Consider the following 14,799-nt stretch of genomic DNA (forward strand, 5'->3'; position numbering starts at 1 on the left):
ATAATAAAAACAGATTTCACAAGAACACAGCATTTCCCAAATCTTAGAAATTTTAATTTATATATTTTCCTGGAGAGGTTATTCTGATTCACTATTTGACTAGCTAGGACATGTTCTGTTGTACAACTAGTATATTATGTCCAAACAATAATTTATTATTTTTAAAAAAATTTTAACTGTACTCAGAAGTTTCTCAGTTTGTCCTGCTGATTGGAGCATTTCTCTACTCCTATTGTGTACTTATCTCTATGGAGACTATATTTTCAGGCCCTGTAGATTTCACCTAATTGGTCTTGAGGGAAAGCTGAGTCCCCGACAATGAGGTCTTTCATCATCACCGCCTACATAAATAAATGGTTCCTCTCTGGGTCCATAGAGTAATCTGAGCAGAATTTAAGTTTTTGATAGACTTTCAAGAAATGAGCTCAGCTGTGAAATAATAGTCTTTCTAGCAAAAGACATTGGATTTAAGACAGATAGAATTCATGTAATGAAAAGATTTATGTAATAAAAGTAGTTAGCCCTTAATATTGAAAAAATGGCCCGTAATCTTACAAAAATCAGGCCAATTCCAAACTTGATTTATCCACTAATCAACTGAATATTATTTGGCAGTAATCTTTGCTACCAGGAATGAATATGAGTAGTGTCCCAATGTAAAAATGAGCTCATTTTTTTTTAAAGTTTCAAAATTTGCAATTAAAAGAAAATGTTTTTACTTGAGTGCAGATGCACCCTCAGATCACTGTCACGTCTGAATTAATGCTGTTGGAACTGGTACACTCTTGCCTTATTATGTAAATGATAAAAAAGAAAATATACAAGCTGAGCTTTGTGAGTATAATACAACCACTCTTCCCTTTTTCCTAACCATATTTTCCAAATTAATATTTTCTAGTAAAAATTAACATTCAAAATCTTGACAATCAAGAAAAATTTTATTGCAGGTGCAAATGTCACCTAAAGTAGAAATACAGCCATACAATACCCAAGAGCGAAACAGTACTTGTGTGGACAGAATACACAGAACCAGGAGGGAGAAATCAGATTTTTTAAAGAGATAGCTGGATACATATTCTAAACTGTCTTCTCTATTTCAGTTGTTTATATGAAGATTTCAAGTTTTGATTTATGCATAATTGTCGCATAAACATAGACTAAATTTACCTCCCACCAAAACTTGATGTTACATCAAGATAATTGTGACAAAAAAAATATTATAAAAAGTTTACTGAGGTTAGATAAAGTGAGTGATAGAAAATAAACTAAAGAGCCTACTATCATCCGCCATGCCTCACCTTCCTTCTACTTGTGGGTATATAGAAGGATACCAGAAATCCTCCTGCTTCAGCTATGACAAGTGTGTGCCACCATAGTTGGGAAGTTCCTTTTCTTTTCAGTTGAGAAAGCAAACTCAGTTTTGTTGTTCTAATCCTAACTTTCTATGAGTCAGACAGTTGCTAGATTTTAATGCTAGGAGACATACTATAAAAAGTTAGGGGCTTTATTTAGAATTTACTATTTGTTATTGGCAAATCTAATAATTACACTTATTTCAAGTGTTGGTTTATGACCTCCTAAAAATTAAGTTTTCTAGAAACTGAGTGAGAAAATCCATTCAATTCCAGTACCATCCCACAATAGCTAAAGTCTTTCTAACTTGTTTTGAGTGTGTCTGAAGTCTCTCATATTTTTATATGTACTATTGGGTTCATAACTATTATTATAAATAAGGCTCTAAAGGTTATAAAGTAATCTGAGTATTAGTCTTTTTTAAAAAGATTTATTTATTATATGTAAGCACAGTGTACCTGTCTTCAGACACTCCATAAGATGGTGTCAGATCTCGTTATGGATGGTTGTGAACCACCATGTGCTTGCTTGGATTTGAATTCAGGACCTTCAGAAGAACAGTTGGTGCTCTTAACTGCTGAGCCATCTCTCCAGCCCCCTGAGTATTAGTCTTGTCTAAAATGTCAATTATGTATGAATATAAATGCATGCGGGCTTATTTCATGAACTAAAATAGCTATAGCACACACTACAAGGCTATTTGTTCTTAAAAATCAGATTGCACAGACAGAGGACATTATTTTCTAGTTTGTGCCTTTAACTGAGGTCTATTGGGAGTTAACTATTGAATAGGATATTAAGAAATACATAGAATTTATGTGTGACTAAAACATGTAGAGTTAAGATAAAGCATTGGAGATAGTATTACCTGAGGATCCAGCCATACCACTCCTGGGCATATACCCAGAAGATGCTCCAACATGTAATAAGGACATGTGCTCCACTATGTTCACAGCAGCCTTATTTATAATAGCCAGATACTGGAAAGAACCCAGATGTCTTTCAATAGAGGAATGGAATCAGAAAACGTGGTACATTTACACAATGGAGTACTTACTACTCAGCTATTGAGAACGATGAATTCATGAAATTCTTAGGCAAATGGATGGAACTAGAAAACATCATCCTCAGTGAGGTAACCTAATAACAAAAGAATACAAATGGTATGCACTCACTGATAAGTGGGTATTAGCCCAAAAGTTCTGAATACCCAAGATATAATTCACATGAAGCTCAAGAAGAAGGAAGACCAAAGTGTTGGTGCTTTGGTTCTTCTGAGAAGGGGAACAAAAATACTCATAGAAATAAATATGGAGATAAAGTGTAGTGCAAAGACTGAAGGAAAAGCCATCCAGAGACTGTCCCACCTGGGGATCCATCCCATATACAGTCACCAAACCCAGACACTGTCATGGATGCCAGGAAATGCTTGCTAAAAGGAGCCTGATATGACTGTCTCCTGAGAGACCCTGCCAGAGCCTTACAAATACAGAGGCAGACTCTGGACCACTGGACTGAGTGCAGGGTCCCCAATGGAGGAGTTAGTGAAAGAACTATAGGAGCTGAAGGGGTTTGCAACCTCATAGGAAGAACAACAATATCAACCAGCCAGATCCCTCCAGAGCTTCCAGGGACTAAGCAATCAAACAAGGAGTACACATCGCTCTGACTGCATATGGAGCAGAGGATGGCCTTGTTAGGCATCAATGGGAGGAGAGGTCCTTAGTCCTATGAAGGTTTGATAGATGCCCCAACATAGGGGAATCGAAGCGGGGAGGTGGGAGTGGGCTAGGTGGAGGAACACCCTCATAGAAGTAGAGGCAGGGGGATTGGATAAGGGCTATACAGGAGGTGGGGAGGGGTGACTGGGAAAGGGGATAACATTTGAAATATAAATAAAGAATATATCCAATTTAAAAAAATGGATAAAGCATGGTTAGAAAAAATTCAAAGAGCTGAGAAACAGCATGTGAGGAGGACCTGCGGTCATGGTCAAAAGCACAGAAACATTATGAAAACTACTCACTAGGTGGTGGTGACATACAACCTTAATCTTAGCACTGGGGAGACAGAGGCAGGCTCTGAGCCAGAGAGGAGCCTGGTCTACAGAGTGTCTTTCAGGACAGCCAGGGCTGGACAGATAAACCCTGTCTCAAAAAATCAAGAAGGAGGAGGAAGAGAAAGAGGAAGAGGAGAAAGAGGAGGAGGAGAAAGAAGAGGAGGAAAAAGAGGAGGAGGAGAAGGAGGAGGAGGAGAAAGAGGAAGAGGAAAAGGAGGTGGAGGAGGAGGTGGAGGAGAAAGAGGAGGAGAAAAAGGAGGTGGAGGAGAAAGAGGAGGAGGAGGGGGTGGAGGAGAAAGAGGAGGAGGAGGAAGTGGAGGAGAAAGAGGAGGAGGAGGAAGTGGAGGAGAAAGAGGAGGAGGTGGAGGTGAAGGAGGAGGAGAAAGAAGAGGAGGAGGAGGAGGGGGAGGAGGAGGAGGAAGACGAGGAGGAGGAAGACGACGAGGAGGAGGAGGAGGAGGAGGAGGAGGAGGAGGAGGAGAAAAGAAAAAGAGAAAAAGGAAACTGCCCAAGAATGGAACAATATTTAAAGTCAGTAAGTCCATCATATTTTATAATGAGGCGAGACTGCACAAGTATCTATCCAATTTAATACTTTGGTGGTTGACATTTAAAATTAGAATATACAGAAAAATATTTCATGTAAAAAAAATGAAATTAGAGCAAATTTCTAGTTTTTCACTGAGAAAAACAGCAGCCTTAGAAAACTAATAGTTTCCTTATTAGCAAGTTGTAAGTGAAGGATGGAGCTTCCTAGGGAAAGAGCGAGCATGTGAATAAGGGTTCATTTTTTGCTAGAGCTTGCTAAAAATGATTTCTGACTATTCATATTTCATATCTGTTAGGGATTCCACAAACATGCACTGATTTCCTTAATGCCTGTTCATGAGTTCCTAAAAAAGTACCATCCATCTCAGAATTCAATTATCCAAGAGAAATCTATTTCTCTACTACAGCCCTAATAATCCTGGATCTTCCCAGGAATGAATCCGTCATCACACTCACGTCAAGAAAAGGGAACATTTCCATGCAGTAGCATGAAAATGAACGTCTCAAATGCAAAGATGCAGTCATTCCTCAAATGTGGCTAATCAAGATTTCCCAGACTAGCACATTTTTCTCTGTGATTCTTTTAAGGAACAGGGCTGGCCGCATGGAAGGTTCTGCTGGTCTTAATTTAGGAGTGTAGGTGGTCTGAGGCATGCTTGTCACTGTCTGTTTTCTTGCTGGTCTTTGCTGAGGGTAATCATCTGCAACAGACCCTGGTTACTGCACCTGCCTCTGTTACATATGTTTCAATGTCTCTGACCTCCAGTGCCTCACGTTTTCAGATCTTCTGTCTCACATCCCCCAAACCAAAGCTTTTCTGACCTAACAACCTACTCAACCACTTCTGGGTCCATGAAGTTATGGTAAGAAGCTCTCTGTTCCCTTCTTGAGATCACTTTAGGCTGTTGTGGTAAACTCTTCAGTCTACCCAGCAAGCCTCTGCAAGCTTTGTCTCCACCACGTTTGATATTAGGATAATGTTAGGACGTTCTGTCAGCGTACACCCTGAGAAAGTAGGAGGCTATTTCCTCTTTGACACACCCACCACCAACTTCTACTTCTAGTATCCAGCTTCATGATACCTACTTCTTCGTCCCCACAAGTTCCATTAAATCCTTTTTGCCATAAAATACATATTTTTGGTTCAAGTTTTCTCCATTGGATATACATCTTTATGATCATTTTCAAAACATCATGTCTTAATTGTTCCTCAAGCCAATTATCTTGTTTCATGCATCCACAATTTCAAAGTACATATTCCAAGAAATAGTTTTGCTTGAAGGTTATTGTAAATAATTTGTAATATTATAAAAAATGTAAAACCTTGAAAAGACCCCATTGTGCATATATTTGTGCTGTTTGTGCTTTTGTGCTGTGCAAATTTGTTGTGCATGATATGTTTTGACAAGAAACATATCTCTACTTGTGTGGTGCATTATCTATTGATCTGTTAAAAAATTTCGTGTTTCAGAGTATAACTATCAATGATGTAAATAGACACAAAATGTACATATCACAAAAATGTACACAAAGTAGCTGAAATGAATGTAATTTGTTATGGCTGTATTTAATTCAAACTCAGTCATGAAACAAGACTCTGGCAATATAATGTCATTTTCAACAACTTCTATTTCCCATTCTACACTCTTTATAAATAAAGAATTTATTTATTTCTTGAATTTGTATTAACTGTTTATTTTATGCAATATATTAAAAGGTGGCCTGCTTTTAATCCAGTGTCTTAAATTATAATGCTATCTTTATAAGTGGGAAGAGAAGCTAAAATAGTCTCAATTAATATACTTTTCAAATATGAAATTAGCAACTGCATGCTAGTTGGAACCACAATGTACTTAATCATTGTTGATTTTACTATAATTTTCTGATTTTACTCTAGAGCTCTTTCAGAATTAGCCATCTGTCTCGCACACAATACATCTAACATGGTCTCTGTTGCAGGTTGCTTAGTTATAGAAAATCCATCAAGTAAGTTTGTGAACTTTTTCCCCTTCTTTTGAATATCAACTTTAGATTCACTGACTCAGTGGCTCTTAATGTGTGGCTCTCTCTCTCTGTATGTTTGTTGGAAAGACCTTTAAGCTGGATATAAATCATAAAAGCATGACTAATTGCACGGTAACCGGAGAAATGCTTTCTCTCTCTCTGGGGTGAAGCCTGCATGTCTGTATTTTAGCTTGGGAAGTAATATGGGGATATTTAAACTCCTTGGGATTTAAAAGCCATATCATTATGAGAATGAAGTCACTGCAATATTTTATATCTTCTAAAACCTTGTAATGTGTAACATTCTTCTGTGTGACAAAGAAGTATTAATGTGCTTTTAGGAGTCAATGATAACTTCATGCCTTCACAAATGCTTGAAAACTTCTGTTCACCAAAACGCTAAATCTTTCCTTTAAAGTCACTGAAAAAAATGAAATTTTGTACCATGGATATAAAGAAAGTGAATTTAAAGACAGAGAACTCCTTTTGTAAACAGAACAGGGTGACTTTAAGGGATTGTGTAGCTGGGGGTTTTCCAGTTGCTTAAGTGTTAACTGTGCAGACGGTGCCCAAGTTTTCTCTTAAGAGAAAGAATACAAGTTAACAACTCGGTTCCATTTAATGCCTTTCTTTACTTGGAGGCCTATATGCAAGAAATCCTTCCTGCAACACGTTGAAGAGCTTTGCACAAACAACAACCTAAAGTTTCAAGAGGAATTTTCGGTATGTTGCCAGCAGTTGTCACAACATTGTAAGACCTCCGGTAGTTTCCTGTGTCACATTTCACATCCATTTTAAACATGCAAGGCCATGAAGGATTCTGGCCTTGATAATCAATACCCAATTACCAGGTTGATTGTTTAGATAGTAATGTTACCCTGGGTGGCCTTGCTGCAATCTGATCAGAGTATTCACCTACTATGTTAGGAGAAGATGGTCTTCTTCAGGCCCCTGTAATGGAGGCTTGGTCATTCCCGGCTCCCTGCTCACCAACTCTAATGGAGGTGCAAATCCAGAGTGATGGTTTCATTAATTTGCATTTGTAAGTGAGGTTTAGATTGTGCTGTAATGATGATTCCATATAAGTATGTTGACTATTGAACATAATGAGTGCTAGTTAGCATGCATTCCTGGTATAAAATGATCAGGGAACAGCATTTGATATTTGCAGATCAGATTTGCAAGTATTACTGCTATTTCTGATCCTACTATAATACAGACAAGCAGTGTCTAAATTCAATAATGTCTATTTTTATGTTATTATGAAACAAATATTTAATCCCACATGGAGATATGTAAAACTTAGACCTCGCTGTTTAAATTATTTTAAAGTTGAAAATAATTTTACCTGTTAACAATTTTATGTTTCTCTTGATATACCTTATTAATTATTTGAGTATTACAAATATGAAATTATGTGGAGAAACAAAAGTCATATCTGCAATCTATTTTGAGACTCCTACATATATATCTTATCTAGATGACATGTTTATTTTACATTGTGAAAGCCAAGTATATTTTATGCTTTATCCAGAAGTCTATTTCTACTTCTTTTTTCATAAATTTCTTAGTATGTGAACTCCTGAAACAAAGAGTCACACAATTGGCTTAAATAATTCAGCATTATAAAATTTCAGTTTCTCGGGGAGTAATAACAAAAACTGCAGGAAGATGAATGGGTGCCCTGCTGCTACTTGGCTATGCTTCTTAAGTAAGACTGGACCGGACTTTGCAAAGCCAAAGCAACCACGAAGTTCTCTTAGCTTTTACACACAAAGAAATTTCAACTTTTCACCAGGAAACGTGTAATTTTTCTAGAACAGGATCAAATATAGTCGAATTATTTATGCCTAAGTGCATGCATAGTTGTATTAGCAAATATATTTTCATGTATTAACAAAAATTCCAGCTTAACTTTTTGGGAGGCTATGTGGTTCTTCTGTAAAAACAAATAAAACCAGCCAGATCATTCTTATCCTAATGATTTATTAAAATTTTTAATCAAAATGATCATATTATTATTTACATATATATTGGATGTACAAAGTTGACTAATCTTTTAGCACTTTTTCTATTTTTTTATCTTTTAGTTATTTATTAAGGTTTATACTATGGCAAACAATGCTTTATATATTGGTATTCATCAGTTTATGCTTTACAAACTAAATGACTTTAGGCAAATTATCTAATCTCTTTACACCTCAACATCTTCATCTGTGAATAGCTAGTATTGGCCCCACTGAATTGAGAATACTAAAATTACTACCTATCAAATGGGTAAAATGTGCTTGGTACAAACATCAGTTACTATGTTAATAATCTGTACACATATAAATTCAGATTAAAATAAGAATTGTAGCAGCCAGACATGCTTTAAACAGGACAGCTGTATCATGATTGAGATGTGCATAAAGATGCGGGGATCAACACTAACTGCTCATTAGGAAAGACTAATGAAAATTGTGGTGTCTAAGATGAACAGTAGCATGAGCTGAATTCTAATGAGAAGGTAGCAGGGAAGTGTTCCAGGGACAGAGAGAGTAAGCAGAAAGGCTGGGAAGCCAAGCAACCTTTTCACTTTGTTCCCATGAGAACACATTCAAACAAGAGCAGAAAGAGCTACCTATGGAAGCTCACCGAGGCTCTGTGTCCTAACCAGAGTAGGACCACCCAGTATCATGATGCTATTTAAACCTGCAGCCTGGTAACTGAGTGTTGGTTCTCAAAGCCAGGGTCTCTTGAAACTATTAATAGGAACTTGTATGTGGAATAATTCCAAAATGTATCATTTTCAAGTCAATTCCAAATGTGTCTTTCTCCTCCTTTCCTCTTCCTGGGCTTCTAAAATCTTGGCACGGGGAAATCATTTGGGGCCTCCTAATGTTATCTTTTAATGAGCCTTGTTGCACATATTCTACCTCACCCATGAACAACTCTTTTTTATTGTGAGAAGAATAGAGAAAGGAGAATTATTTAATAAAAATAATTCATAATTACATTAAAATATAAAAAAATGCTTTAATTTCTTCACATAACCTGAAATAATCTCATGAATGATCATCATCTGCCCAACAAAATAATCCACACAAGTTCTGACACCAGTCTCCTTAAAGATGCTTACATGAGGAAGAGCAAGACAGAGTGCAACATTTTTCTCTCAGATGTCAACAGTCGGTCTCCCTGACCCTTCATCTGTATCTGATCATTCTAAATCTCACCTTTACATTCCATTATCAATTTAACAAGGCCAACTGAGTGCAGTATTGACCTTTGACATCATCTCAAACTGACCAGGGTTGCACCAATTAATAGGCATGAAATCACACTGTCTGGGGAGAAAAAACAAAAAATAAATCATTCAACTCCCTTCTTCCCTCTAGAGGTATTCCCATATTAAAGAACAGTTGTGTGAGCCTGATGAAGCCATGGGTAGCATGTGGCACCTTAGTGCTCTGCAGAGTTCAATGAAATTATCTCAAGGGAAAGTGGTAATCTAGCTGGTCACAATCATTGAGAATAGTAATGGTGACATTTAGGGAAAACCTTTACTGTTCATTTGACCTTGTTTCTATATCTATGATAGGAGTTTTTAATTAAGAAAAAAAAAAAAAGAATGTGGCCTGGGAGACGAACTCTGCACTAGAGATTTTATGCCAAACATAAAACTCAGGATTCAATGCCCAGTACTAAATACACAAAATTAAAAATAAATTTAAACAAATTACGACTGAAATGATAGCTCAGGAGACTATCCCTGCAAGCATCAAAACCTGAATTGGATACCAAGAACTTATGTAAAAAGTTGTCCATGGAGGTAGGTATTTATAATCACAGCCTTGGGAAGGTAGACAGAGCTAGGTCCCCAAGGCAAGCTGGCCAGACTAGCTTCAGTCTTGGCAAGCTTCATTCCCATGAGAAATCCTTTTTTTTGGGGGGGGGGGTGTCAAGACAGGGTTTCTCTGTGTAGCCCTGGCTGTCCTGGAACTCACTCTGTAGACCAGGTTGGCCTCAAACTCAGAAATCCATCTGCCTCTGTCTCCCAAGTAGTGGGATTACAGGCGTGCGCCACCACTGCCCAGCTGAGAAATACTTTATTTAAAGAATTTTAATAAAATAAAATTGGGCTGTAACACCTGAACAAATGAAACCAAAGGTGGTTCTCTATCATGTAGCATGTAGATGCACATACACACACACACACACACACACACACACACACACACTAAACAAATGAAGGACTCAAAGAAAGAAATTGGGTTTTAATGGGCAGTGTTTTATATTTATACTAGTTTAAACTTTGCAATGTTTTATTTTTACTAGGAATTACCAAAATTTCTTCAAGATCTCTCCTCGACTGACGCTGATCTCCCTTGGAACAGAGCGAAAAATCGCTTTCCAAACATAAAACCATGTACGTGCAATTCTCATTCATAGTCTGAGTATGAAGTATTCAAAAAATGGCCACCATCTTAATAGTTTGCATTAATTTAATGTTTTTTATACATTCGTGGAATTACAACAATACACTTCATGAATGGTGACTTTCAAGTTGTATCGCATTTGCTTTGTTCTTAATTACTAATCTTAATTTACATGGTATCCAGTTTGTTCACCCGAGTTTCATTTTTGCAGGTGCAAGAAACTGTAGATCGACCTGCTTTTCAGCTTTGTAATTTAACCCTTTTAACACCTTCCTGTAGAACGTGTCTCAAATAGAAGGGAAATTAACACCTAGCTTTGTGTATTACCTTTCCTTAAGAGAATGGAACATAAAAATGCCTTGCAAAAATACTAGCTGATGATCAGAGTCAATGTCTGTTGACTGGAACTCTTTTCTGCAGAGAGGCAGAGGTACACCTTGCTGTAGGACCACTTTACTTTTCAATTCAAATAAACAATGGTTTATAGAGGAAGATTTGATATCCTTGATATCTTACTAGAATGTCTAGTGTTTTCTTTCAATGAATGTTCACCAACTCTAACCCAGTGCAGTCTTATATTAAGAAATTAAGATTTTTTATGCTCTGAAACTTTGTGCCAATATATACACAGGGTAACACAGCCTTTTAATCTCAAGTAACTGGGAGGCTTGAGCTTGAAGACTGAAAGCTCAAGAACAGTCTTAGTACTATTCTGCCATTAGAAACAATGAATTCATCAAATTCTTAGACAAATGGATGGAGCTGGAGAACATCGTACTAAGTGAGGTAACCCAGTCTCAAAAGATCAATCATGGTATGCACTCACTAATAAGTGGATATTAGCCTAGAAAATTGGAATACCCAAAACAAAATCCACACATCAACTGATGTCCAAGAAGAACGGAGGAGGGGCCCCTGGTTATGGAAAGACTCAGTGTAGTGGTATAGGGCAATAACAGAACAGGGAAGTGGGAAGGGTTGGATGGGGGAAACGGGGGAGGGAAGAGGGCTTATGGGACTTTTGGGGAGTGGGAAGCCAGAAAAGGGGAAATCATTTGAAATATAAATAAAAAATATATTGAATTAAAAAAAAAGAACAGTCTTCTCTACCTAAGGAATTAAAGATAGACTTGAGCAACTTAACCAGGCCCTACCCTGATTTCTGAAATTAAAAAGAACTGGGACTGTAGTTCATTGATAGAAGGCTTCAAAACATGCATAAACCTAGTGCTCCAATAAACAAACAAAAAATTACATAAATAAATAAACACATTAAGGAAATTCCTACAGGTCTTGAAAAATGCTAATTTAGAGGAGACTTTAATCCCATAAGTAATTTAAATAGGAAGAAGCAGAATACAGGGACTAAAGGATAAATTATTTGGAAAGGCAACCAGATTTAGAGGATTGTGATATCAGAGGTTATGATCCAAACAACCTTGTAGTTCCCAGAAAGTAGGTTAGAGAAAAGAACAAATAGCATTAACTCCTGTAGATTCTGTCTACAATAAAATAAATCATAAGGAAATGACTTCAGCAGCAAGATGAGAAAGCCATGGGTGACAAGTACAGTATATGACTGATAGTCTCTAAATGTCTGAGGTCGCGACCTTTCTCAGCATGCTTTCTATTCTAACTTTAAGAACATTAACTTGAGTTTTATGCACCTTGAGTTTAGTGGGAGTGTCCATGTTGCTAGATGTGTTTCCACTAAATTTCTTCTAGAATGTTTGCAACATGCTCATTGAAATGGTGTTCTTTGTAAATAAATATTATATTCTTATCAAAAGGCCACTACCATGAGTTAATTAACATTGAATTTTAGTTGCATTGTACAACTGGGACTAATTTGCAATGTGTCAACATGTGTAAGGTAACTTAAATAAGTCTAACTAATTTCCGAGAAGTTTTGAACTTAAAATATGAAAATTTGAGTTCTATTCTTTTGTTCGCTTGGAATGAGATCTTGGTTAATTATCCCCATTTCGATTGAAAGAAAATTCAGTCCATATCCATATTACTTCTATGATGAGATGGGACAAGAGTGGTTGATCGCAGTAAATGTTCAACCTCAAAACAATAAGGATCACAAATGTCTCAAGCCTCCCTACTGAGGATAAGATAAAAATAGTGAAACTTCCTGGGATGTAATTCTCTTTTTGGGCTGTCTCTCTTTGTGAGCACCAACAAACCAACCATTTGTTGGTCTGTTCCTACTAAGACCATTAGAAGACTAGGTAAAATAATCACTTAAAGAACCTTTCCCACTACTAGAACACATAAAGCATTCAGCTCTCACGGTGTGTAATCAATAGATCACTTTCTTTTAAATGCTGATAACTTTCTGAGTAGATAGGAGTGTGATAGCTCCTGGGGCACTGAATTCTGAAGACAGCAATTCCCCATCCCTCGCTAGAGCTAGAAGTCCATTTATAATGTCACAGTCATGTCTATAGGAAGGAAACTATATTTTCACACACAAGCCCACTCAAAGACAGTTACACAAACAAGATTTTATGGTTCTGTGTTGCCACTGGGTTTGCACACAAAACAAAAAACTGAAAAATGGTGTCTTTCCTTGCCGTGAATGAATATATTTCAATCGAATCTGAAGTTTTGCTTGAGCCAGCTTTGAGTACTATTGCTTTTCCCCTGTGTAATGTCAGAAAGAGAATTTCAAATATTGCTTTGCCTTTTGGAAGCTATTAGTTTACAGGGCTTTGTGATACTAGAATTAGCAGCAAATGCTTGCAGACGTGATTTCCAAATCTCCGTCTGACAGGACACTCTGACCTTAATATCCAAATACCACAAGAAGAAGTTTAGCATGCCATTAACTCAATTCACTATAAACAATCATATCAAGTTAATAGCAGTCCAATGGCTTCCCTTCCTGAAAGTCCAAAGCTAATCATAAAAAGTTCAGTCTCACTGACAGATAAATAATTTGCAGAAATTTGTTTAAATATTAGGAGTCTCTAAATTTAAATGCATTGGTCATAACTTCTCACACTACAACTAAAACACTTTAAATAATTACTATTGGTATCCACTGGTATATGCTTTAACTTGGAGAACTTGAGGGAAGCCCAAAAATATTTCCTGTAAACCTTCACATTTCTTCAAGATAGTTAAACAACATAAGTATTATAACTGCATAGTAGAGTTGAGGGCAGTAACAACCAGAAGCTAAGTGGTTCACTCAAGACTTTGTCTGACTACACAGCCAATCCTCTTCTTAGTTTTCCTCCATGAAGACACCAACCCTTATTTCTTATCTTATCCAAATGCTGATAGTCCAGAGACTGGCAAAAACAGAGCACATACTGGTCACTTAGCCACACAACCCAGTCGAACCTCTGAATCATTCAGCCAATGATATTTGGAGATTCCCCTGTTTAAAGTTGTCAGTAGACTTTACAGGTATAAAATTATCTTGGTTGAACTCCCCAAGAAAATTTCTGGTACTCCTTTTGAAAAGCATCCCTCCCTGGGCACAGAATAACTACTTAATGATATTTCTTTAAAATAGTCTAAAGATGAATAACTAGTTCTAATGTTATATTAGAGAAAGAATAGGCAACCTATGGGAGAGAATAAACAGTTTAAAACTAGATACAAAACAAAACTAAAACTAAACATATAATCTAGCATATAATATTTTAAATCAAAGAGAAATTAATGGAATATTATATAATGGGACTGTTGTGTTACAGATAAAAATAAATAATAAAAGGTAAATCTATATTTTACTTCTTGAAAACAATAAATCTGAGTACAAGAAACATCAAAATACTGAAATGTAAATTAGAAAAATTCATTCAAGTTTCAGGAGAGTCTATGAATGAACTTGTAAATAATATGAATATTAGTACAATGACTACCAGAAATAACATGTGATTCAGAAAACCTAAGTTTTTAAATATAAAGTTTGGTTATAATACAATAAATATTTAGTGTACTATTATGTTGCTGACAACTGGTAACCTATGAAAGTTTTACTATATATGACAAAAATCTGCTTATAGCCTTAGCATGCAATTTGTAAACGGAAACCATGAGAAGGTTGTGTCTTTCAAGGTATGAAAGGTGAACCTATGGATCTGGGATTTTATTCCTGGCAATATGGTGTACAAATGAACTTTTACAGCTATGTTATCATATTCGTTATGAGTCCAGCATTTGAATAACAAGTTGAATCCATAATTAAATAGGTACACTATATTAAAAATACTGTATATCTTCTTAAGAATACAAACAAAATATATTTATAATTGTGTAGAAAGATTAAGCAAATAAAAATAAGTTTCAGAATAGATAACGTGGCACGACATTTGTAGTTAATTTTATAATAATTTGTGTGGGTATTTTATAAGTATATCCAAGACCTTATTAATTGATATTTTGTGTATT

The 14,799-nt window shown here is 36.3% G+C and overlaps 1 protein-coding gene across 1 annotated transcript in view; it reads left to right on the forward strand.

Moving 5' to 3' along the window:
• Ptprq (protein tyrosine phosphatase receptor type Q) overlaps window positions 1-14,799 on the forward strand; it is a 205,250-nt gene that overhangs the window by 172,339 nt on the left and 18,112 nt on the right. The window contains exons 36-38 of the mRNA XM_052165264.1: window positions 5,921-5,947; window positions 6,607-6,688; window positions 10,286-10,376. Of these exons, the coding sequence (XP_052021224.1) occupies window positions 5,921-5,947; window positions 6,607-6,688; window positions 10,286-10,376 (200 nt within the window). The remainder of the gene's footprint in view (window positions 1-5,920; window positions 5,948-6,606; window positions 6,689-10,285; window positions 10,377-14,799) is intronic.

The sequence above is a fragment of the Apodemus sylvaticus genome, chromosome 20 (assembly GCF_947179515.1).
Source record: "Apodemus sylvaticus chromosome 20, mApoSyl1.1, whole genome shotgun sequence".
Lineage (NCBI taxonomy): Eukaryota > Metazoa > Chordata > Mammalia > Rodentia > Muridae > Apodemus > Apodemus sylvaticus.